The sequence below is a fragment of the Coloeus monedula genome, assembly GCF_965178545.1.
Source record: "Coloeus monedula genome assembly, chromosome: 3".
Lineage (NCBI taxonomy): Eukaryota > Metazoa > Chordata > Aves > Passeriformes > Corvidae > Coloeus > Coloeus monedula.
Genome location: NC_138783.1, coordinates 80,477,656 through 80,500,816, shown reverse-complemented (window position 1 = coordinate 80,500,816; position 23,161 = coordinate 80,477,656). Strand labels below are relative to the sequence as shown.

General features: G+C 38.8%; 1 protein-coding gene across 1 annotated transcript in view; it reads right to left on the bottom strand.

The window, feature by feature from the left end:
• PCCA (propionyl-CoA carboxylase subunit alpha) overlaps nucleotides 1–23,161 on the bottom strand; it is a 275,482-nt gene that overhangs the window by 60,926 nt on the left and 191,395 nt on the right. The window contains exon 20 of the mRNA XM_082277691.1: nucleotides 10,010–10,108. Within this exon, the coding sequence (XP_082133817.1) occupies nucleotides 10,010–10,108 (99 nt within the window). The remainder of the gene's footprint in view (nucleotides 1–10,009; nucleotides 10,109–23,161) is intronic.

The following is a 23,161-nucleotide window of genomic DNA, read 5'->3' as shown; positions in this document are numbered from 1 at the left end:
TACTTTTCTCAACTGAAAAGCAAATCATTAAAGTATTTCCTCACACAGATCTTCTTTACTCGCAGCCAAACAAGCTAGCATAGCAAAAACTATGTTCTTTCAAAAATAATTTAATAACCACTTTAATAAAGCCAAATAAATATGTATTTAAAGAAGGCACCTTCTAAAGCCTTCACCTCAAGACAAGACAAAGATAGCAGCAGCAGCATTTTTCCTGCTCTGACACTGCTGGAGCACCCTGGTATCACAGTATAGCAATTCCTCACTGCTACTGTTTGCTGTGTCCAAAATATAAAGCATTCATTCAGTGTTGAACATATTTAAAGTCAGTATAAGCACTAAAATCCATCTCTTAAATTAACATCCGGGAAAGGGGGAGCAATGGGGAAGGTGACAAAAATAGGTAAGAAAGAGAAGAGAAAAAGAAATTTCCCTCATGGGTGTATGTAAAAAACAAAAAGAAGAAAGAAAGGTAGAGAAATTCTCCAAGTCACAAAACATATGTTACAGCACGACCAGAAAGAGAACTGCCAGGCTTTTGAGAACTGTGTTACAAAAGAAGTCAGAGCATTATCATAATTAATGTTTCAAATTACAGTTGCAAATAAATTTCAGCTATTAGATGTGATTAGATTTTTCTGAAAAGAGTTACTTCTGTTCCACTGGCAGGCTTGTGTTTCTGGGATTTGTAAACGTAATTGATGTTTTCAAGAAAATGAAAGGACATGGTTAACAATTATTCTTTTATTTCCCACCTCTTTAGAAAAAGGACCAGTCTCCAGTTTCTCTTGTAAAGTTAGATATTTACATATTCTATACCTCATAATAGATGGTTTCATATTGCATGTGATAGCAGGAAAGTAATCAAATAGAGGTAACAATAGAGAATAGCTAATTATATGCATTGCCATTGCTTTCCCAATAAATTGCAAATTATTTGCTAGGAGGTTTACACCAAAGAGGCAAGGGAAATTTATCATTTGTTCAAAGACAAAACATACCCATGTGTTTACCTGCCAATACAGTAAAATTACACTGTTGACATAAATTATGCAATCTTAGATATAACCAATGCTTTTCTGGTTGATTCAGTGGACAAAGCTTCAGACTAACTTAATTAGTATCCTATGAGTTAAAAGTATACTTTTCTTTCCTTATGAGAAAGTAACAAGCTAAAACAAATCTGAAAAAAATCACAACTTCAAAAAATCCATCTGCAGTCTCAAAGCTGTCAAATGAGTGTGAGTGTTACATAAATATTATATGTATTTTTACACACACAGGTTACAGTATGTTATACTGCATATGCTATGTATATACAAACAAAATGCTTATGCACACATGTAAAAATAGAAAAGTCCATACAATCATACAAAACGTGTTTGATTCTCCTCCTCTGCCTTGTGTATGCTATACCACAGTCATTTCACAAATAATCATTTTAATCTGTAAATCCCAGTAAATTACAAGAGGTTAGTGTGATCTGACTTTAAATTCTTCTGCTTTGCCATAGAAAATTATTTCCAGTTAGTTGGGTATCAATGATGTATTCATTGTAAGATGCAATAGGGTTACAATCAGCTTTGCATTAAGCCTGCAATGGATGAGCACTCACAGATAAAAATGATAACAACCTTTACATGAAAGCAGCTCAAGAAAACATAAAATATATATTAATGAAAAACATTCTTAACTTACATAGACATTATTAGACAACAACAAGATCTTAGAATATTTCCCACAAGTCTTCTGGTCTCTAAAACTCTCCAAGCTACCGGAAGGGAGCAGCCTCAGAGAAGGAATGATGCAAAACCAAAGAAACTCCAACAGATCAAAAACAATTTTTTTTTCCTTTGCTTACAAATGAAAAAGTAATGATATCCCCCAAGGTCAGAATTAATGTGAGCCAGCAAAGGCAATCAGGTAAGTAAACAGGTACACACACTTCTCTAGCACATTTATCTTGAACTACTATATACTGGCTTTATTTGCTAAAAATAAAAGTTGGACACCATTTCTTACAGAAAATGCACAGATTGTCACTCAGCCAACATTTTTTCAATTTTTTCAAGCTATGGCATGACTATATTACCAGTTGGACAACATGTAGAAAACTACCAAACCAAAAACAAAATTACAAGCCCAGAATATTTATGGATAGGCTATAGATAAAATTTTGAGTGAAACACTGGTAGTTTCCAAGCATGGTGCTGTTTTTCAGGATGCAGAATTTCTTGCAGCCCAGCCCCTATTGATTCATTTCAACTGCTCACTAACAAATTCTGAACATCTTATGCCAGGAATTTCAAATGGAGGATGCTATCCACTTTTTGGCCAATACTTAAAAATTCTTGAAAATGTCACCTAGCAAAACACAGGCCAGAATCATCCCCAGATGGGTTTAATTATAAAACAAATCATTCCCACAATAGGGAAGTCAGGGAAAAAACCCACACAGTATTTTACCTTGTAAAGTTAGAACAGATTCATCTGCTAGTCTAATCTGAATTGATGAGATTTTGTGTACATGAGGGTCCTTGGACATCTGGAAAGCTCCATCTTCCACCTAAGTCACTCCTACCTTTGGAGTTCCACAGTTGGGTCAGAAAGGAGGAAAAAGCTGCAGAAGTAGCTGTGAAACCTTTAAGTCACCCTCTCCTCAAAAAGGGGTGATTTATTTGATGTTATCAGTCTCCTTATCCCTCTCCTTCTAGAAAGCAGAACTTCATCTCAGCACTGCCTTTCCACCATGCAAAATCCCAGTCAAGGGATGTAATCACAGACTAGCAATGTGACCAAGATTGCATGCTGGAGACTGTCTACATTGCACTGTATGTTCAGACTTGTTCAGCCTCACAAGCCTTTCCACTTTGGCAGTCACCCTACTTTTTCACAATTTAACATTCTACACTGGTGGTGCCATCATTCTCTCCCCTTAGAGCATTAAGCTGCAGATGGGAAGTTAGCCTGATTTTGTGCACTGCTCTACCCTTAGCCATTATTAGTTTCAGTTCACACTTTATAGCAAATGAAGACCCAGTGAGTTGTTCTTCCTCAAAGTATGTCCACATTTTCCAGGTTCTTACAAGGGCAGCAGTCACCCAAGTAGGGAGAGAGATGATCATGTCCTGCTGTGTGTGAAGCATTTTGACTTGTGAAAGATATCTAAGACTGATGTTAGTGGCACTGTACTGAAGCAGTCTTTCCCATTAAAAGGAATCCTGCCAAAAAGTTGAAATATTGGCATTCCCTGGCACCTGTTGCAAGCTACCTCAGTCCCTTTCCAGGGACTAGATGGAATCTGTTCTTAAACAGCACAAATGTAGATGTTAAATACAGGGTGAGTGGCTTACAGGGCGTCAATCCACACAGATAATAGTGCAGGTGCAGTTTCTAAGAGGCTGAGGCACCATATCACTTTTAAAAGTTCTCTTAATGCCTGGGATTCAATTGCAGTAGATGACTTGGGAATTTCTGTCCTCCCATAAACAGAAAAATAGAAACACAGATCCTTCTCAATATTTCTTTATGTGATATCCAATGTGACTGTTACTTGTTACTTCTTTTTGCAAAGTTTTTTTAAATATTAAAACCACTGTAGGCATGCTATTACATATACAGAGAGTGCCTTCTAAGTATGTACATGTGTTCCTTTAATCCTGAGGTAGGCAGGTGTTACAATGAAGTAGATGACAGGCTTTAAAACTAACAAAAAATAAACAAACAAAACAAACAACAAAAAAAAAACAACAACAAAACACACAAAAAGCACCCCACAAACAACAACCTAAAAAAACATCCACAGGAAATACTATTTGGTGTTAGTAAAGAATTATTCTAAAGGACATGTACTTCAGCCCAGAATTTACAACAATACAATAATTAGGAGTTTAGTCTTCTCTGTGAACTTCTAAGTTTTTGCTGTTACTACACTGAATCACAAAATGACTAGAACTTCTGGAAGCTTTCCCCTTGTTTTGGTATGCCATGATGTGTCTTGCTACTATAAGGGGGGAATTACGCAGTCAAAATGCTGCCATGTGATTCTAGATCTGATAATGTCTGTGACTGCCCTGAGACAAATCCTTAACAGGATCCTTAGTCCTTTCTCACTCTCATGCCCCTCCTCTTCCTTCCCCTTTGCTCTCTGCATGTGTTACCATGGTCAAGAGAACCATTTCTCATCTTTCAGGGTTTAGATATCATAAAACTAAAACGTCTGTCAGTGACTCAATGCAATGCTTTGGTCTTTGGACACATACAGAGTCCTTCTAGTTATTCATCCTGAATATTGTTTATCTTGAAAATTTATAGCTCCAAGATGAAAAAAACATGGCATAAGATACCATGACAACTAATATTATTTTATTAACATCTTGAGTAAAACAGGATAAAACAAATCCCATTTCAGAGGGATTGATTGAACATATCAGTTGATCACTCATTTCCTTCCTAAATGAAAAAAAGAAAATATATTAATTTTCATGAAAGAATTGGTAAAGGTAATGGTGTGTGCTTTCAGTTCTGCTGCTGTAATTTCATGAGCTTTTATTTCCTTTAATTTTCCCCTTCCCTTCACATATTCTCCATTTGACCAATGGACCAGAAATTTGTACCAGATTTGGCCAGGTTAGCCATAACTGGAACAGGCTGAAAATAAAACAGGGAGTGAGCTACAGGTTAATCAATGTGGGCCATCAGGAATTCAGTGCTGGGGCTCACACAGGCTTTTCTCTACCCAAAAGTACAGCAATGTGGGTAGAGGATAACTAAGGTTCTGCCTGTTTGCAGATCATTCTGAGTCTCCCTCCTGGAGACAACTTAGCAAGAATAATTTTGAAATCTTGGTTAAAGGACAACAGCAGAGTATGTGCAGTAATTGGCAGCACTAAAAAATGGACTGTCAAGCAGTCATGAACACTGCTCACTAAACCTCCCCAAAATAATTTTCAGAGGTTAAGAAAATGAGTGTTCTGAGGTAATGGTACTTTAGATTGAAAACCTATATAATGTATCATATCATTATCACAGATTACATCTGAGATCTCAAAACAGCAAAATGAAAAAAGGTAATTTTTCTTAAAAAAGTAAAAAAATCACACATATTTAAAAAGTCTCTAAAGAGTTGTAGGAAATGAATACTTGGGCATAGGCTTTGTTCTCCTGTCAGACATTTCCCTGGAACAAAGACTTCATAACCTACAGCATTCTCATTTTTTCTGTTATTATAGACCAAAATAATAATCTAAAGAAACATTGTATCAGAGAAGCACTTACATTTGTCATACCCCAGGATGCAGAATATACCACTCCTGCTGCAATTGTTGATGCAATAAATAAATTAAATGAAAAAATAAGTGATGCCATCACCAAATTCCCTTTAACACTAAGTAGAGAAAGCTCCCCTGATAAATCTTCATCTATTTCATTCACAAAAACACTTGAAGCTTGAGACTGATGATTTCAGCTTTACAGGATCATGTTCTTGTTTAGCAACTCCATTACTCTCTTAATTACACCTTGCTGTGACTGATAAAGACCTTTTTACTGTAGAGTTTGGGATGCCCAACAGACACGGAACAGTTAGGCTGGAAGGGACCTCTGGAAATCAGGTAGTCATATTCCCTGTTCAAAGTAAGGCTAATGTCAAAGTGATATTGAACTGCTCAGGGCCTTGTCCAGTTGAGTTCTGTCTACATCCTACAGAGCTACAGTTCATCAGAGACTAATTCTCTGAAAGCCAGGAAATAAAAAAGAAGGTATCACCAATGCCATTGTAAAAATGCTTTGCTGAAGGTGCCAAAAGCCACGAGAAGTTTTCCAGTGTCCAGGCAGAATGCTTACACTACCTTTAGAGGCTAGAAGGTTTCATAACAGCAAGATAGCAGAGCTGTGGGCCCGACAGCTTGGCAGTGAAAAGGCTGGGTGCATATGACAGAACTAAGGGGTACAAAAGTATTGGCAAAGATGGGGACAACTCAAATCAAACCATTCTATGGTTCTGGCTCAGCATCCTTTTGCTACAGGGAACTATCTGCAAGTAAAAGGTGCTTAAGGATGAGTTGAGTGTTTGATGATGGGATCGATGAAGGTACAGCATTCAACAGCACTAAGCAGTTGTAAAATTTGTCCATGTAGCACTGCCATAGAGCACCCTCAAATCTGAATGGTCAGTGGGGTGGTTTTTGAGAACTTGCCCAAACACAAGTAGTTGTTGGTTTGAGGATCTCCTCCTACATGCATTTTTCCCTTGAGCAACCTGCTCACTCTGCAGATACCTGATCTTCCTGTGCAGTGTCCCAGCAGAAGGAACCTACTTGCAACCTGACTGTAGGAAGGACAGAGCTGCAGTTAGGTTCAAGTCCATCTGCTGGACTTCATGGATTCCTTGATTTATCTTAAGGTCCCCTTAGATTCTAGTTCCCAGGAAGAATAAAAGATGTTCAAACTCTATTGAAAAAGACACCTTATGCCTTCTTTCCTTCCACCTGCTCCCCAGCCCATATGAACTGGGAGACAGAAGAGGTCATAGACAACTTACTTCTACAGGCACAGCGCTCACTGAAATCTAGCTTACTTGTATGTCATGAGGACATGACAGAGGAGTAAAAATGCCCTCACAGACCCAAAATATGCCTGTTGTCTTTCTTCCAACTGTCATTACTTTCCAGGACACCATACTGAGGCACCACTTTCCTTTCCAGTTTCCACTGGAGTTTTTATTTTTCTTTTCCACAGCTAAAAATCAACATCCCCTTTTCCACTCACTCTTCACAGGAATCATTGAAACCCTCATTTCTTCATTTATTTTTATTCTAAATATTGTCTAAAAGGTTATATCATATCCAAATCCTATTTTATATATATAAGTATTTTAAATATACATTTGCAACTAAATAAAACCCAATGCCTTCAAATCTGAGGAAGGTGTATTGTAACTATATTTCTGTAGTTCTTTGATTTTCAGCAAAGTCCAAATTCATAATAGTTAGCTGTAAGTTAAATTCTAAATCATTAACATCTTTGAAAGAAGTATGGGAAACCATTTTGGTGAAGTATTTCTGTACAAAAAAATGTAATTTGCTTGGTGAGCAAAATCCTACACTTCAGGATGTGTAAAATTCAGCCTCACCAAATGAGAGGTAGAATCTAGTCAAAAGCAGAGAAAATGCTGAGAAACTGGGGTTAGCTGAGGAACTACTAAAAACAGCCACAAAAAAAATCCCATGATGAAATCTGAGCACTACAAGAAATGCCATGGGGTTTGCCCACACCCCCATCCCTGGAGACTATCTCAGAAATCTCTTCCTCAAATGATCCCAAGTTTTCATCACTTCATCATTTTGTATGACATCCTATGGATTTCACAGTAAGCCAAAGCAGCACAAAGATTTCAGAGCCCTTATGCTGCAGCCACAGGACCTGCAGTATACCCCAGGGTTCTGGTCCCACTCTCATCTGGGGACCTGGCCAGGCACTCCGCAGCTCCCATCTGCCGCACGCAGATGGGCTTCCTCACACAGGAAACAAAAGCAGGAGGAGGGGGGCTGCCACACATCCTTGTTGTGCCCTGGTATGCCCTAGACAGACTGTGACCAGGGCATATACTTCTCCTCAAGCTCTTAGGTCCTGTACTCTAGAAATTGTCCTAGAAAACATGGGTTTTAAACTCAAAGGCCCTTCATAACTCTGCAGCAGAGTTGGTGCTCTGCTTTGCTCTAATTCTCACTGAGCCTTTAGCAGAGGAATGAAAATACAGAAGCATGCTTAATTACTTACTTTTAAACATGCAAAAGATATGTAACAATATGAATGTCTAGACTATAATTTACATAAATATATTTCAAACCAAGACATTTTAAAATTATTTATTTCCTGTTTCTATGCTTAAGTGCTTTGCTAGATTGTGGCCAGACCACAGGATCAAGCCAAAGGTGCATAAATGAAACCTTCAAAGAAATAAAATGTTCACAAAGATTGTATTTGGTTGAGCAAATTTAGAAGAATTAAACCAACTATGAAGAAATAAAATGTTCACAAAGATTGTATTTGGTTGAGCAAATTTAGAAGAATTAAACCAACTATGAAGAAAAATTAGATTGGCTGAAAATTAATAAAGCACAGCTGGAATTACTTGATTCATCCATATTTGTTGCTTAAATGGCTCTAGGGCTAAGTTTTGCAGAAAGAAGATACCTCAAGACTCAGGGGTCAATTGCTTTTGGAGACAAATTGACCTACAGAAATACACTTGTCTAATTTGGTTCTTGCAGTGGAGCAAGTCTACAGAAATATATAACCAAAAAACCAATTTTGATTCCAGTGAGAAAATAGCAGAGGTCAAGTTTAAGGTTCCCACAAATTTACATATATACACTAAAAGATTAATAACTTCTCAAGCTACTGAGTTTCTTTGCTAAAAGCAAAGGCAGATAAAATCTGAGAAGGAAACAACATATGTGCTTATTCCACATTCTGTTGGCTAGATACCATGCAGTCAGCTCATTGCATGTTGCTGTGGCTAGATCTGCAGTATTTCATAGGGTTTGGTTGTACTCAGGGAGTGCAAGTAACACTATTGCTGGCTCAGCTCCTAGAAGAAAGCTTCCTCAGATCATATGATCATTAATTCTGAAACTAATTTTATGCACCAGTTCAACTATTATTAGCTAAATTGTGTTACTACTATTAGTTATATATCCAGTCATGTAGTAATACAGTTTGCAATGAGGTCTTATGCATACAGTTATCCATTCTAAATATAATGCTTTTCACCTAGGCAGGTTTTATATATTCATACATTAGTATTTTTTCCTGTTCAAAATTAGGAATGTACTTTATAGAGTGGCACCAAAATGGACTAAAATAGTAAAAAAGAAAAACACACCTAAAAACAGAAAATTATTTTAGACATACACACTCCTTGAGGCTAGCATAAACCTCCCAAGAAATCTACAGAACTTAAGTCCAGAATTACAGGCACATAATGAAAATTTCACTCTCAGGCAATACTACCCTTGAAAGAATAATTTATTATTTCAAGTTGCAGTCTTTTAAATTCAATCAGAACAAAAATAGTATTTCCAGTTGGGTAATCTACCAGGGGTGAAAATGAAAAACTAAACTCACACATTTCATTGTAAATTATGAAAAATCTGACCATTGCATCACTGATAAATATATAGGCAGTAGATACTGCTGTATGCAGAAAAATACTTCCAGTAAGTTTTGATTTGTTTTTCACTACTGCCAGGATCAATAGATATTTGTAAATAAATGATTTGTCAATAAATATATAAATCCTGAATGTGGTTACATTTAGAAAAGCATTCTCTTTTTTCATTTCTCTTTTTTATGTTTCAAACACGTAAGTGTTCAGAAGGAAAGCATATACAACCACTTCAACCTTTTCAGTCCTCTTTTCTTAGAGCCACATAAGTTTGGGATGTTTTCTATGTTTATCCTCTCAAATCATGGAACTAATCATATTTCTTTAAAGTATATAAAAAAATATGTTACATGGGAGATGCTGTCCTGTGACTTTCAAACTGCAAAGGCCCAAAAGTGTAACAATCACACAACTCAAACATGAGGAAGAGACTAATTTTACTGTAGGCCACCACATGGGTTTTTGTTGTTGGTTAGGAGGGAGGTTTTTTTGTTTTGCCTCAGTTGATTAGTTTTTTCATTGGTTGGGTTTTTTTCAGTAAACCCTTTCTTATTTTTTACATGATTAAGAAACTCTATCTTCTCACAAGCCACTAAGTAAAGAGAACCTATAAGCTGGGGTAAACTTCTGTCTAAATAAGGAACTTCTCATTAAAAGCAAGATACTCAAAACTCTTGATAAGTAACTTTAAGTGCATCCAGAGCTTTAGTGGAGTGAATTTGTCTCAAAGTAGAAACATTATACTGTTTATACAACATCACGTAATTTTTATGATGCAGCAAGTTTAGACCCCACATTTCAGTATTATTTGTATGCCCAAAGACACTTTGGGGAGATTACCTGTATAGTCCTCTGAGTGCCATCAATGGTGACAGACAACAAGGGTGAAGCCAGGTTCCACTCGCTGGTCACATTTAGTTTCATCCCATCAACTTCCACCTGTTGTGACACCAAACAAGGCTGTTACTATGAAGACAGACAGAAAACTGATCTCAAGTTCATTACTGCATACAAAGCAGCAACCATTTTAAAACAGATGGCTCCCAAACAACCTGTCATGTTTACTGCTTCTGCCATAAAAGACAGGGTCCAACAACAGAGTCTTCCAGCTATCTCTGGGGAGAGGTGAAGGACCTGTGAACAGCTGCCTCTGAGTAGCAAGGTTTCAAGTGATTTCCAGCAAGTAACAAACAGCCATCCAACTTTTAAACCTATCTGGACATGCTACATTTACTGCAATTAGACAAGTAATGCATATAAATTCCAGTGACACCTTGCAACCCACACAACAGGGCTTGCATATAATATTCTCTCCAAGGACCAAGGAAGAACTTTTCCTATGCTTCTAATGAAGGGCTTTGCATTGTTATCTTAATTAATATGAGGCAGTAATTAATTCTTCGGCGTTTTGCCTCGAAGTCTAGAAAAACTTTGCAAATTCTGACATGTTTTCTTTCAATATACAGTTGATCAGAGGAATACAATTTCTGACTTGAATGCCAATATGCTTATCCAGAAAGTGGGGGGTTTTTAACCATCCCATATTCATTATACAAAAATATTTCTAGGTGAAGAGCAAAAAATTCTGAGTTCTGAAAAAAGTGAGATGATTATGAAAAAATTTATTACATATGAACTAATACAATTAGTGATGAATTTTTATGGCATGTTTTGAACACTCATCATACTATTGAAGGTAGGTAACTACGATTTCAGTTATATAATTTACTATAAACAGAAGAAAAATCATGGTTGGCCAATTTCTTTCCTCTCTCAAAATCTCCAAAATATTTTCTAATCAGTAAATTTCAGACAATAGAGATAATGACACAACTATTGCATACACTCTCAATAAACTAGAAAAATTTTAATGCATTTAGAATAAAAGCTGAGCACACACTTTACAAAATAAAACTTATAAAGCCTACTCTTTTGGGTCTCAGACTTATCATTATTTCATCTTAGAAGAAGAAGAAAATCCGTAACAAGTGCAGAGGAGCAGTGTGTAATTCGATAAATTTATTTCAGTTAAGAAGAAAAAGTTCTGGCTAAAAAAACCCTCAAATTTTATAGACTTTAGTTCAGAATACGACGTTGGCCTTAGTGATACAATCTACGCAATTTCCATGGGCTTTAACTATAAATAAAGTTACATGTAAAGAACAAGAAGAAAAACAAGTCATTTATAATGGTTCACCAACAGGCCAGATTAGCTGGCATGCTTCAGGTACTTTACACTGCTCCAGTGATGCAAACCAGCCAGAAACCTGGCTTCAGTTAAGCCAGACCTGCAGCTGGTTTGTATTTCCAGAGCACTGCAGAGCAGCTGGAACACTCTGGTGAACCCAGCCTGCTCTCAGCAAACATGTATCAGCAAATACTGTTTTTATTGAGACTAGGAGAAACATCTGAAAAAGACTTTCCAAATGGAGAAATGCAAATCCAGTGCTCTATCTCACCCCTCTTTGATTACCAACTGAACTTTGGTAAGGTAATTGTTTAAAAAGTTCTGTTGCTATCACTAAAACCAGAGAAAGACTGTCCGCATGGAGTCTGGGTCTGAAAACATCATTTACCATGTGTGTCCAGGGATAGAGGTGAGATAGCATCAAAGCAGACCAGGCTACTGGTCCCCAAAAGAACCTTCAAGTGTACACTGCACTGCTTGTGGCAGTGTAGGATTTACACACAGCCTCACAGAAAATCTATAGCTGCTATCTACAGTTCTAGGAAAGGGTGTTCCAGGGGCAGGAGGCAAGTCAATACCTCACCAACAAACTCAATTTAATCATTAGCTCTTTTGCCACTGTACAGATGAGCAAAGGAGAAGTAAACCAAGTGTCTCACAGCTGTAAATGACCTCTCCAAAATCCCTCACAAGGGTCTATACGAGTCTTGCCATTATCGATTCCAGATTACGTTAGTATCAAAACATTTCTAGCGGAAACCACCCTGAAAGGAGAGACAGCAAGCAGGTGCTAAGTCTAAACAAACTGTGGCACTCTAGGCTGCTTATGTGCAATAGAGAAACCAGCAGACAATATATTGCCACTATTACGGTTTCCCTATTCAAGAAAGAATAGAGGGTCAGGGGAAGGGTTATATGAACTAATGCATATCCCATAAACTGCAGCAGTCTTCTCACAGAATGGAGCTACAGGGTCTTAGCTGCCTTCACCTGCAGCTCACCATGGTATGTGCAACTGGGGAAGATCATGGAAATCACAGAATATTCTCAGTTGAAAGTGATCCACAAGGATCATCACGTCCAACTCTTACAGTTAATGGCCTATATGGGGATTGACCCCACCACCTTTGTGTTATTAGCACTGCATGTAACCAACTGAGGATGCAAAGCCAAGAGAATCCCAAGGAAATTTAGCTATCTATACTCCAATAGGTAGGATGACAAAGACAGGAGGTCAAGATATCAGAGAAAATTAACAAGGACTGAGGGTAAGATATTTACCATGTAGTGACCATGTTACTCTTACTACAAATGAGGAAAAGGCAGGGTGAAGGGGAAGATGGGACATGGTGTACCAAAAACCAGATGGGGATTGAAATCAAACCAATACTTTACCTAATAGAGCAAACCTTCTTTCTGCAGCTCAACAGCCAACAGTCTAGCAAGACCAGCGGGGCGAAATAGGGGAAGAGAGAAGACAGCAAAAGAACTCGTCAGAAGTTTGCATTTGCCTTCATTCCTCCTCTAGCAATGGATGTCATAGTTGAACCTAATAAATACCACAATAAAGCCAGGACCTTTTTGCTTTAGGCTTGGGGGACTAGGGGTGGGGGGTTTAGGGTATGAAGGCGGACATGGGGATTAACTAATGACATTACACTGACTACTTCGCATCTTACTTTGCTTCTGTGCTCCTAAAACAGCCGAGAACAAATCACCATTCAATGGATGCTAACACTTGAACTGTAGGGAGAAGATCCCAGTGAATTCACTCCTGCAGTGGGTCACACTGTGCTTTACACCACAGCTATATAGTCTAGCTTTATCCTTAACTACTCAGTTCCAAGCATACACATATGTGTATGTGCATCTACAGTAGCTATGTTTGCATTGCTGCACTATATCCACTGGCATAGTGGTGGTGAAATATTCCTTTTTTAAAAGGTTTGTTTGTCCCTAGGTAAGGACATAAAAGATAAAAGCAGCCACATTCCTTTAAAATTATTTCCAATACAAAAGCTACCGTAAATGAGGTCTCAGAAAGAAGAGTGACAAGTCCAAGACACAATGGTAGAAAAAGGTCAACAGCTTACCCCACTGTCACAACTTTGCAGACTTACGCTGGCATGCACCTGAACTACACAAGTAGCAGCCCCTTCACCTCTTGTGGAGTGAGTTCCTGATGTTCAGCATGATAGATACCAGCTAACCAATAGTGCAAAGAGCTGCAAAGCATAATCTGCATTCAATTTCCTTTAGAGAACATAATTTGGCATTCTATGTGCATGTCAGGCAATTAAAGAAGGCAGCACAAGCCTGAGTGTTATAGCCCTGTTAATTTACTAATGCAGAGTCTCGCGTACATCTGGCACATGTCACTTTTTTTCTCCTGGAAATGAAGGTGGTTTTCCAGGAGACTGGAGGGCAGCTGAAGCATTTGTTTCCTGCCTGATGCTTCAAAACATTATGCCTGAAGTTCCTCATGCCAGCCTTGAGTCTGACTAACTTAAGTCTGTTGATTTAATCCCATGGTTTCAATTCTGCCTCTCAGCATGGTGTTCAACTCAAGAGTCCTGGCCCTAACTACTCGGCTATGCCACCCTTAGGCATATTACTTACAGCCCTAAATTCTACTTCTTGCTACAGCAGAAGTGATGGCATTCCCGAACCAATCATTATCTACAAAATAAAATGTCACCCTCTGCAGACCTGCCTTGCTGAAGGTCTTTCTCTGATCAAGACCGCTGCCCATGAAGATGTACTTTTCAGGAAAGCAGACATTACTCTTCACAGGAAACATATCAGTATTCACTGTCATAGCCTCCAATCCCTTCAACTGCCATTAATCTAAGGGACATCCAGTGGGTAGCAAGGGCTTTACAACGTGAAACCTTAAATCATTCCTGCAAGGAAGGAACAATAGCAGCAAGCATCATTGTTGCAAATGCGAGGTAGCTTATATGTTTGAGGACTTTGTTCAAGCCTACATAAAGCAAAGCTGTCCTCTTCTGTAGAAAAAATAACGGTCCCAAGCAGAAGACTCATCACCTCCATCACTGCGAACTGCACCATGCCAAACAGCAATGAGATTCTTTACATTTTTATGAATGAGGTAAAGGATAGGTATTGCTTCTTGTGCAGAAGAGGAGGTGGCCAGAGAACTTGTAGCACAGTGCAGCAATAGAAGTCCAGCTGTAGGCAGCATTATTCAGTAGCAGTCTGCAGTGATCTCAGACTAAGCCAAATTGAGTTGGATAAAGCGGCTTTTGGTTCCCAGTTTTCACAAAATGCATTAAATTCTCATCTAATCTACTGTCCAGCCAACAAAGAAGCACATGAGAATGGAAAAGGCAAGTGAAAACTGTCCTGTTTCAAAGCTATCATTCCTTACCTTTTGCAGTCCCATGCAACCTCAAGAATGTGAGGAAAGTCTTTATGAGGCTGATGAGCCCAAGACTTTCTTCAGAAGCATGATGCACGAAACCCCAGGCATTCTGTAAAATATTTTGCTAGTTTTTAATGTAAAAAAGTTTTTCCCAGCCAGCAGAAGAGTTCAAACACTATCTTGCACCTCTCTATATATTCCCATAGCCAATAACCACAACACACTTCCTTTATCATGAAAATTACTGGCTACCTGGAGCCTGTAAGAACTTGTGGTAATTTGCAGAGTTGTCTTGGAAATTATTAGGTCTTCTTATACAACGTGTTCTAACTTCCCCACATTGTCTTTAAGAACCTTGAACAAAAACAGAGTCATATCTGCCACATTAGGAAACGGCAGCAACTAAATAGTACTTCACATGTTGTCATTCATAAATGCAAATGAATTATGCATAAATGCAAAGAAACCCAGTAAGATTTCCCATGTGGGCAGTTCTTCTTAGTTAAGCTCCTTCTTGTATATGCTTTTATTGCTGTTCTTTGGACTGTATTTGCTAGTGACCCGGGGTCTGATAACACTCAAAGTGTTTGATATTTCCAGGACCATGTCCTGGAAGAGGTGACAGTGTACTCTTGTCAAGTTTACAGATGGCACAAAACTGGGTTAAACACTCGAGAGCAGGGCTGCCATCCAGGGGGGCCTAGACAGGCAAGAGGGAGGGGCTAATGAAAACTTTGTGAAATTCAAGACTTATTTGTAAGTCCAACATGTGAGAAGGATGAACCCACCGCAAAGATACATTACGACCTGACTGGCTAGGGAGCAGCTCTGTGGAGAAGCACTTGGAGATGTGGGCAGACACGTCAGCAGGACGTGATTGAGCCAGCAGGATGCCCTGGCGCCAAAAGCTGCTATCAGTGCCCTGTGCTCTGTTAACAGAGGTGTAGTCTGCAGATAGAGGGAGGTCATTAGATCCTTCTACTCAAAACTCAGACTACATCAAATACTGCGTCTACAAGACAGACATTCAGTTTGCTCAGTTTTACAAAGTTCTCATTAACCCATTCCTCTTGCCTGTCGAGGTCCCACTGGGTGGCAGCATTGCCCTTGACTGCATTGAGCACTTTCACCAATTCTGTCTTCTGTAAATCTCATGACTGTGCACTCCTACTGCTGCCTCCAGGTATTGAAATGGTTGTTGAACACAACTGGTCACAATATAGACCCCTGTAGTCCCTTGATGACCTCTGAGTAGAGTACAACCCATTAACCATGGCCCACTGAGTCTAACCACTCAAATGGCTTTTTATTTTGTTGGGTGAGATCATGCCAAAATACTTGCTAAAGTCAAGGCAAATTACATTCACTGCTCTCCCCTAGACCACAAATCCTGTCAATTTATCATAGAAGTCTGTGAGGTTGATGCCACTTCAGGTGGGATCTCACCAGAGCACAGAGACAGCATCACCTCCCTCAACCTTGCTGGCCATGCTGCTTTTGATGCAGCCCACGATACTATTGGCTCCCATGAAGCCTCTCATCCAGCAGCAGCCCCAAATCCTTCTCAGTATGCCTGCTTTCAATCCATTTATCCCCCAGCCTGTACTGATACCTGGAAGTTGTCCCAACCCAAGTGCAGCACCTTGCAAAAATAAAGAATACACTGACATCTACTAGCCTGGTGTCCAAGATCATACAGGCTTTTGCGGGGAAATCCATATTGAGAGCACTTTCAAGATGACTGGTCTCAGCTCAGGGAAAGAGAACCTAACAATTCAGAGTCCCTTGGGAAACCACCATTATTAACAAAGGGTCCAGAAAGGCTGGACATACTTTTAAGACGGAAATCTTAAAGGCATGGGTGCAAGCCATCCCTATGTGCCAAAAGACAAGCTGGCTGAACAGGGAGCTTTTTGCTAGAACTCAGGGGAAAAAAACAAGAGTTTATGACCTTTGGAAGAAGAGACAGCAAACTCAGGAAGAGTACAAGAATCATGTAGAGAGAAAATTAGGAAGGCAAAAGCTCAGCTAGAACTCAATCTGGACACTGCTGTGAAATATAATAAAAAGTGTTTTTATAAATACATTAACAACAAAAAAGGAGGGCCAAGGAAAATCTCCATCCTTTATTGGATGCTGAGGGGAACATTGTAACCAAGGCTGAGGAAAAGACTGAGGTACTTAATAGCTTCTTTGCCTCAGTCTTTAACAGAAGGACTGGTTCTCCTCAGGACAGCCAGCCCTTGAGCTGGCAGTCAGGGGCAGGGAGCAGAACAGAGCCCCTGCAATCCAGGAGAAAGCAGTTGGTGACCTGCTGTGCCAGAGACACTCCCAGCTCCATGGGGCTAATGGGATCCATCTGAGGGTACTGAGGGAGCTGGTGGAAGAGCTCACCAAGCCACTGTCAATCATTTGTCATCAGTCCTGCTTAACTGAGGCGGTCCCAGATGACTGGAGGTTGGCCAATGTGACACTCATCTACAGGAAGGGTCAGAAGGAGGATTTGGGCAACTACAGAGCTGTCAACCTGACCTTGGTGCTGGGGAAGGTTATGGAACAGATTGTCTTGAGTGCAATCACACAGCATGGACAGGACAACTGGGGGTCAAGCCAGGTTTAGGAAAGGCAGGTCCTGCTTGACCAACCTGATCTCCTTTTATGGCCCAGTGATCCACCTAGTGGATGAGGGAAAGGCCGTGGATATTCTCTACCTGGACTTTAGTAAAGCCTTTGGCACTGTCTCCCACCGCATTCTCCTGGAAAGTCAGGCTTTGTGCTATGGTTTAGCTGACAAGGTGCGTTCGAATAAAGGTTGGACTCAATGACCCTGGAGATACTTTTCAACCTTAATGAGTCTATGATTTTATAGAATTTTTCTTCCCTCTTAAAATACCCCATGATGAAAATTTGGTAGATGGATGCTTCCTTTAGCACACTAAAATGTCTTAGAAGTTTTGCTTATCACAAATACCAACAGTCTAAAAACCCGCAAGATTAGTTGCCAAAAAAAGTGCATGAAAGAGCACATAGGAGAGAGAGACCCTGTGGCCAACAGTGTGGTATATCGACAAATGCATAAAAATGTCATAAAAAGAAGTTCCTTTAAGCCCAAAACTGTAAAAATTGAATTCACTGATGCTTATATGACAGCAATTTCTTTGATTCAAATTAACCAGCTGTTTTATCTTGTATTTTCAGTTATTGACAATATATTCACATCAGATTAGCAGATTGACCTTTTTTCTTTTCTTCAAGTCTCTGTAAGGTTAGCCTTTTGGACTTTTGAAGTGGTTGGCCAGATGCTTTCAAAAGGAAGTTAAAGTATGTGAGTTTCAATCTCATTAAAAAGGCCTTTTTTTAAAACAAACTTTCCTTTTGTTCATATCAGCACTTACTTTTTTAAAAGACCCCAAGAGAGAGTTCCAGTCTATAGATCACTTATCCTGAAGAAAGCTCTGTTAACTATTTATAGATCATGTCCTTTTGTACCGAACTAGATCAAGCAATTTATTCAGTGCATGACTGCAGGAGAGAAATTCATTTGCTCTAAGTGTCATCAAGGCAGCCTTTTACCTGCTATGAACAAGACCAGATGATCTGAATTGCTGGGCTTTTACTTCAAATGCACATTTTGACATTGTGTGGGGTGCCATCATAACTTTCAAGTTTTCAAAGTATTAAGCACATTCACAGAATGGGCAGTCCTCAATCACAAGAGCAGCAAATAGCACATAACCACTAGAATAAATCAAACACATGTGCACACATTGAAATTATCTCTCTTTTCTTTAAAGTAGCACTTATAGATGCAAATTACCATTAGCTGCTTTGGTAGAGCTCACTTTAGAAATGGGAGCATGCCAGCATAGAGACCAAGGAAAAGAGCACACAACAGGCATCAGCTCCTCAGCTTAACAACAACAGAATCAAAACAAAAGGAGAGGGAGAAGTGATGGCCTTCATCACCTCTAATCAGCAAGGGCTTTCTTCAAGCATTCACCAGGGAAGTGATCCTCTCTGCAAAACCTAGTAGAGAGGCTGTATACAACAAAAACACTTCACTGCAGCAAATGCTTTGTTTTACTCCTTCAGTTTTCCTTGCAGAGTGATTATTACAATGACATCTTGTACTTGTAACCTGCCTGAGCCCACTAAGGCTACATAAAGGGGTGGGGGTGCAGAAGTTAAAACTACATCAAGAAAATAAAACAGCGATTAAAAATAATTGACATCTGCTGGCAACAGCTTCAGACACAAAAAGTACAGCTGGTACGGGGAATATGGGTGTCTATTGTTATTGGATCCGTGTGGAAAAGAAGAAAGAACATGACTTGCTTTCCTTTTCCCTTTGCTCTACGAGACAAAAGCCCTGGCTCTGCCCAGCTAAGTACACTCCAGCCTGGCTACAGATATTGTTCCTAGATGGCCAGAAAATGGTGCAGGTGGTTCAAACAGTACTACTATCATGTTCATACAGGGCACTTTGAAAGTTGCATTGCACTCAGCTTTCCTTGTTTGATAGGATAATGTGTTAGGGAGAGTCTTGTTTTCTATCTGGAAAAGGGGTTTAGCATAGGGACCAATGACACGATCTGGGTGACTAGGAGCATTATGCTGGGAGCTAAAAACACATCGATAAATAAGTAGGTAGATAAGATAGACACTGCTGGTTTAGTACCTATTGAGTCATGATTCATGTCTATATACTGAAATCACTAAGGAAGCCTGATTCCAAAATGACTTTGAGCTGCCGAGTTTCCATTCTTTCACTTCAGAGGCACACAGAGATCCCAAGCCCTATCTCACTTGACAGTATAAATTCTCAAAGGGTAGAATGACATTATCATACCAAAGTGCCACTACAAAACACGACAGACTAAAACTCATACTACCCCTTTAGAAAATCCACATTTTGGAACACATTTCTTTCTTTTTAAGCATTCACCTAATACATATATTCATTCAGTGAATATTCATTTGATTCAGTGAAAGCTATGTAATAAGGATACACAAGCTAAGACAGATTTTACTTTTTTTAAATAAGACTGTATCACCAGAAGCTGGATCTCAAGCTTAGAGTCAAGAATGAATGAATTCCTGCATTGAATGCTGCTGACAAGTCATGTGCAAGTCTCTAATTTTTGTTTTTGTAATTAGAAGAGAGGGGCAGGGATTAATACTGGCCAGTGAGTATTAAGCCCAGTAGCAGTACCCAGATATCCAGTTCCTACTGGTCTTCTTTCTATCTTTCTAAACTGAACATTATGCACCACATAGACTTCCATGTCTGATCTAAACAAAACATACTACAGTAATTTGAAGAGCATTTGTAATCATGAGGATCATATCCATCAACTGAGAAGTGTTTTATTTCACACACCATTTACAACTTGATATAGAGATCCAACAAAATCAGCAGGCACCAAAACAGCTAATGAGGAAAAAAAAACATTATTTTATTTTATTTGGAAGTTGTATTCCACCTCAGCCTAGTTATGCAGGGTGGATGCTCAGACTGGACATAGTCTGCCAGTGATTTAGATTACTTTTCCCGTGGTCCTACCATGGTACCAAGTATATCTTCTCTTTAAATTAGCAAACAGCTAGAATAAGCAACTGTTTTAAAAAAATGAAAGAAAAAAATGTCTTTGATTTGACATTGTGTAGTGACAAGAAGAAAGTACAGTGGGCAACTGGGTATGGATTTCATCCAGCAGTTCCAACCTGCTGCTCTCAGCTGTCACAACAGGATATAGGTCAACACCAGTGCTTTGGATATACCCAGTCCAAGGTTATTCACCACTTCAACTAAAAGCTTCACATGCAAAATATCTGCTGTTGCATATCTTCCCCAAATTGCCCCAGATGGCTCAGAACAGTAAGCATATCATGGAATCGAACCTGATTCTTTCAAAAGCCAAATCTCTTTTATCTCATCTGCAATGTCCTATGATCAAACAGCCAAAAAGATCACTTCTGTATGCTCTACCAAACATTTGGATTAAGGTAAACAATAAAATTTTAACAGTTAGACTAGCTGTAATGTTTCTCAAGTATAAGAAAAAGTGCTTGTAGGAGACCGTCTCTTTGAGCCAGGAGATATAAGCAGACTTTCATTTTAGAAATAAAAATAAGCATTGAGGAAGAAGAGTCTAGATGCAATAAAAATAGCTATAAATCTATTCCCATTGTTTGGTTACTTTCAAAGCTCAATGGCTTTAAAACCAAAGCAAGTGTTTTATCTGATAACTTTTCAGAAGCTGGTCAGATGTAATAGCATCATGAAATCTTTACCAAATGCCTTCCATCATTTCCTGCTCCCCAACTACACACTTGAATCATCTCTCTTGGGCATATTTGACCAGTGCCAAGACCAAAATACTCATTTTTATCGAAACACACCAGTCATCTTGCAGGGAAAATAAAGAACTGTAAGGAATTAGTAGTAGTAAGCATATTCCCTCTTTAGAAACGCCTCCTCTAGCTTTAAAATAAACCCAGAAAAGGGAATAAGAATGTCACCACTCCAGATGTGTCAGTGATAAATAGGAAAGGGAAGAACACAGGCCAGTGCACAGGGGATAAGGATGCAGAGCTGACACAGCAGGTAAAAGATGAGATATCACAAGAGTCATAAGCCACTTACACAAAAGAGGAAATGCAAAAGTTTTAAAGTGTTTCCATATGCAGAACAAATCAAGTCATGTAGCAATGTAAAAAAGATGTTTGCATCTAATGCTATTTACCTTAGAAGTTAATGGGATGGCATTGTTTATGTTAACAACCTGATTACCATGAATTCACTCAAAAGGCATAAAAGTACTGTGTGTGAATAGATACCTCTTCAAATTCAGTATTTCCTCATGGTTCCAGCTACTTACATTTAAATAGGTGACAGTGGCTTGCCACTGACTTTTACCGGGATAAATTCAAATTCACCATGCTAACAAAAACAGTTAAATAAGAAACAATATTTTCTTTTAAAAATCCATATAAACTAAATTTGAGTTATTTTTCATGTTTTAGGTTGAACAATTTTAATTACATTTTTAGTACATAAAAGTTGATATGGAAACTGTTCCACAAGTTGTTTGGAACATTCAGTTTTCCGATCTACGTAAATGTAGGGGAAAAAGTGAAGTGCACACCCTGAAATAATTTGGCATTAGAGACAGATTACCTACATCCTTTAGCATTAAACAAAGACAATTTCCTCAACAGAGAAACCTCATGAAGTGATTATGATACTGCAGCTACAAAATTGCAGTCAGCACCTGCTAAACAACCTCTTTATTTTAATCACCTATAAATATTCAGACTTTGGACAAATAAAAAATACACATCTTTTAAACAGCTGTCAAAAAGAGCAGAGTAAGTTTTACACTGCCCTAAATAAAACATGCAATCACCACACATTAAGCTGCCTATTTACTACAACACTGATATTATGGAGATATGAATTAGATACCAATTAGATGTCAGATTGGAAGAAAATGGACAGAAAATACCCAACAATCATGAGCTCTGCTTCTCAGGCAGCAACAGAAGGGGCATCCTGACACTACAGTTGCCTATGCTGGTTTAAATACCATGGGAAATGTATTCCCATGGGACTTATTTTTTGAAGGTTTTGTCACAAAAGGCTTATCTTTCACAGAATTGTACTATGGTGCTATCTCTAAAAACATTTTGAGATGTTTCAGAAATTCCATTAATATTTCTTAACCTGATTTTCTATCAACTTTTTCTAAAAACTTGGAAGACAAGACAGAATCTTTCATTCTAGCAGCCATCATTTCATCTTCTCCAGTGTAGCTGTAAAAACATCAGTGAGATAAGAAAATGTGGGAAGTTTATCTGTGGATCCTAATGCTTTCGTATTTGAAGTCCTAGAAATCCCAACATTTTTCCACTTTCTCCCAGCACTTTTGAATGATTCCTGAGCCCAGTAAATCTGTCTGGGCTCTAACACACATTGCAGAAAGCATCCTATGTAAGAGATGAGGACCCTTGTACACTCGTCTAGACTCCACTATACCAGTCATTTTAAATGGTCCTTGCATGAGAATACAGAGATGCTCCATTCGGGGATGAAAGAACAAGAAAATCTCCATAAGAGAAATTCCTCTTTCTCTTAGGAGACTGGAGAAGAGCTCAATGCAAGGAGCAGAATGATTCTGAACTAATTTTGCTCCCTTATTCACATTAAACTCTGCCAGGAGCATCCCTGCTTTTAAGGGGATAAACCAGTCCAAATGACTCACCTTATACTCCACAAAGACAGTACACAGACACAGTATAGAAGCAATTGCAGTTTACCTCCAACGATAGGATATGGGGGAGCAAGCAGCCCATCTTAAATTTATTTCGAGAAGTGTGAAACTCATTCTCACTAAGAAACAAGATTTAACTTTGACAT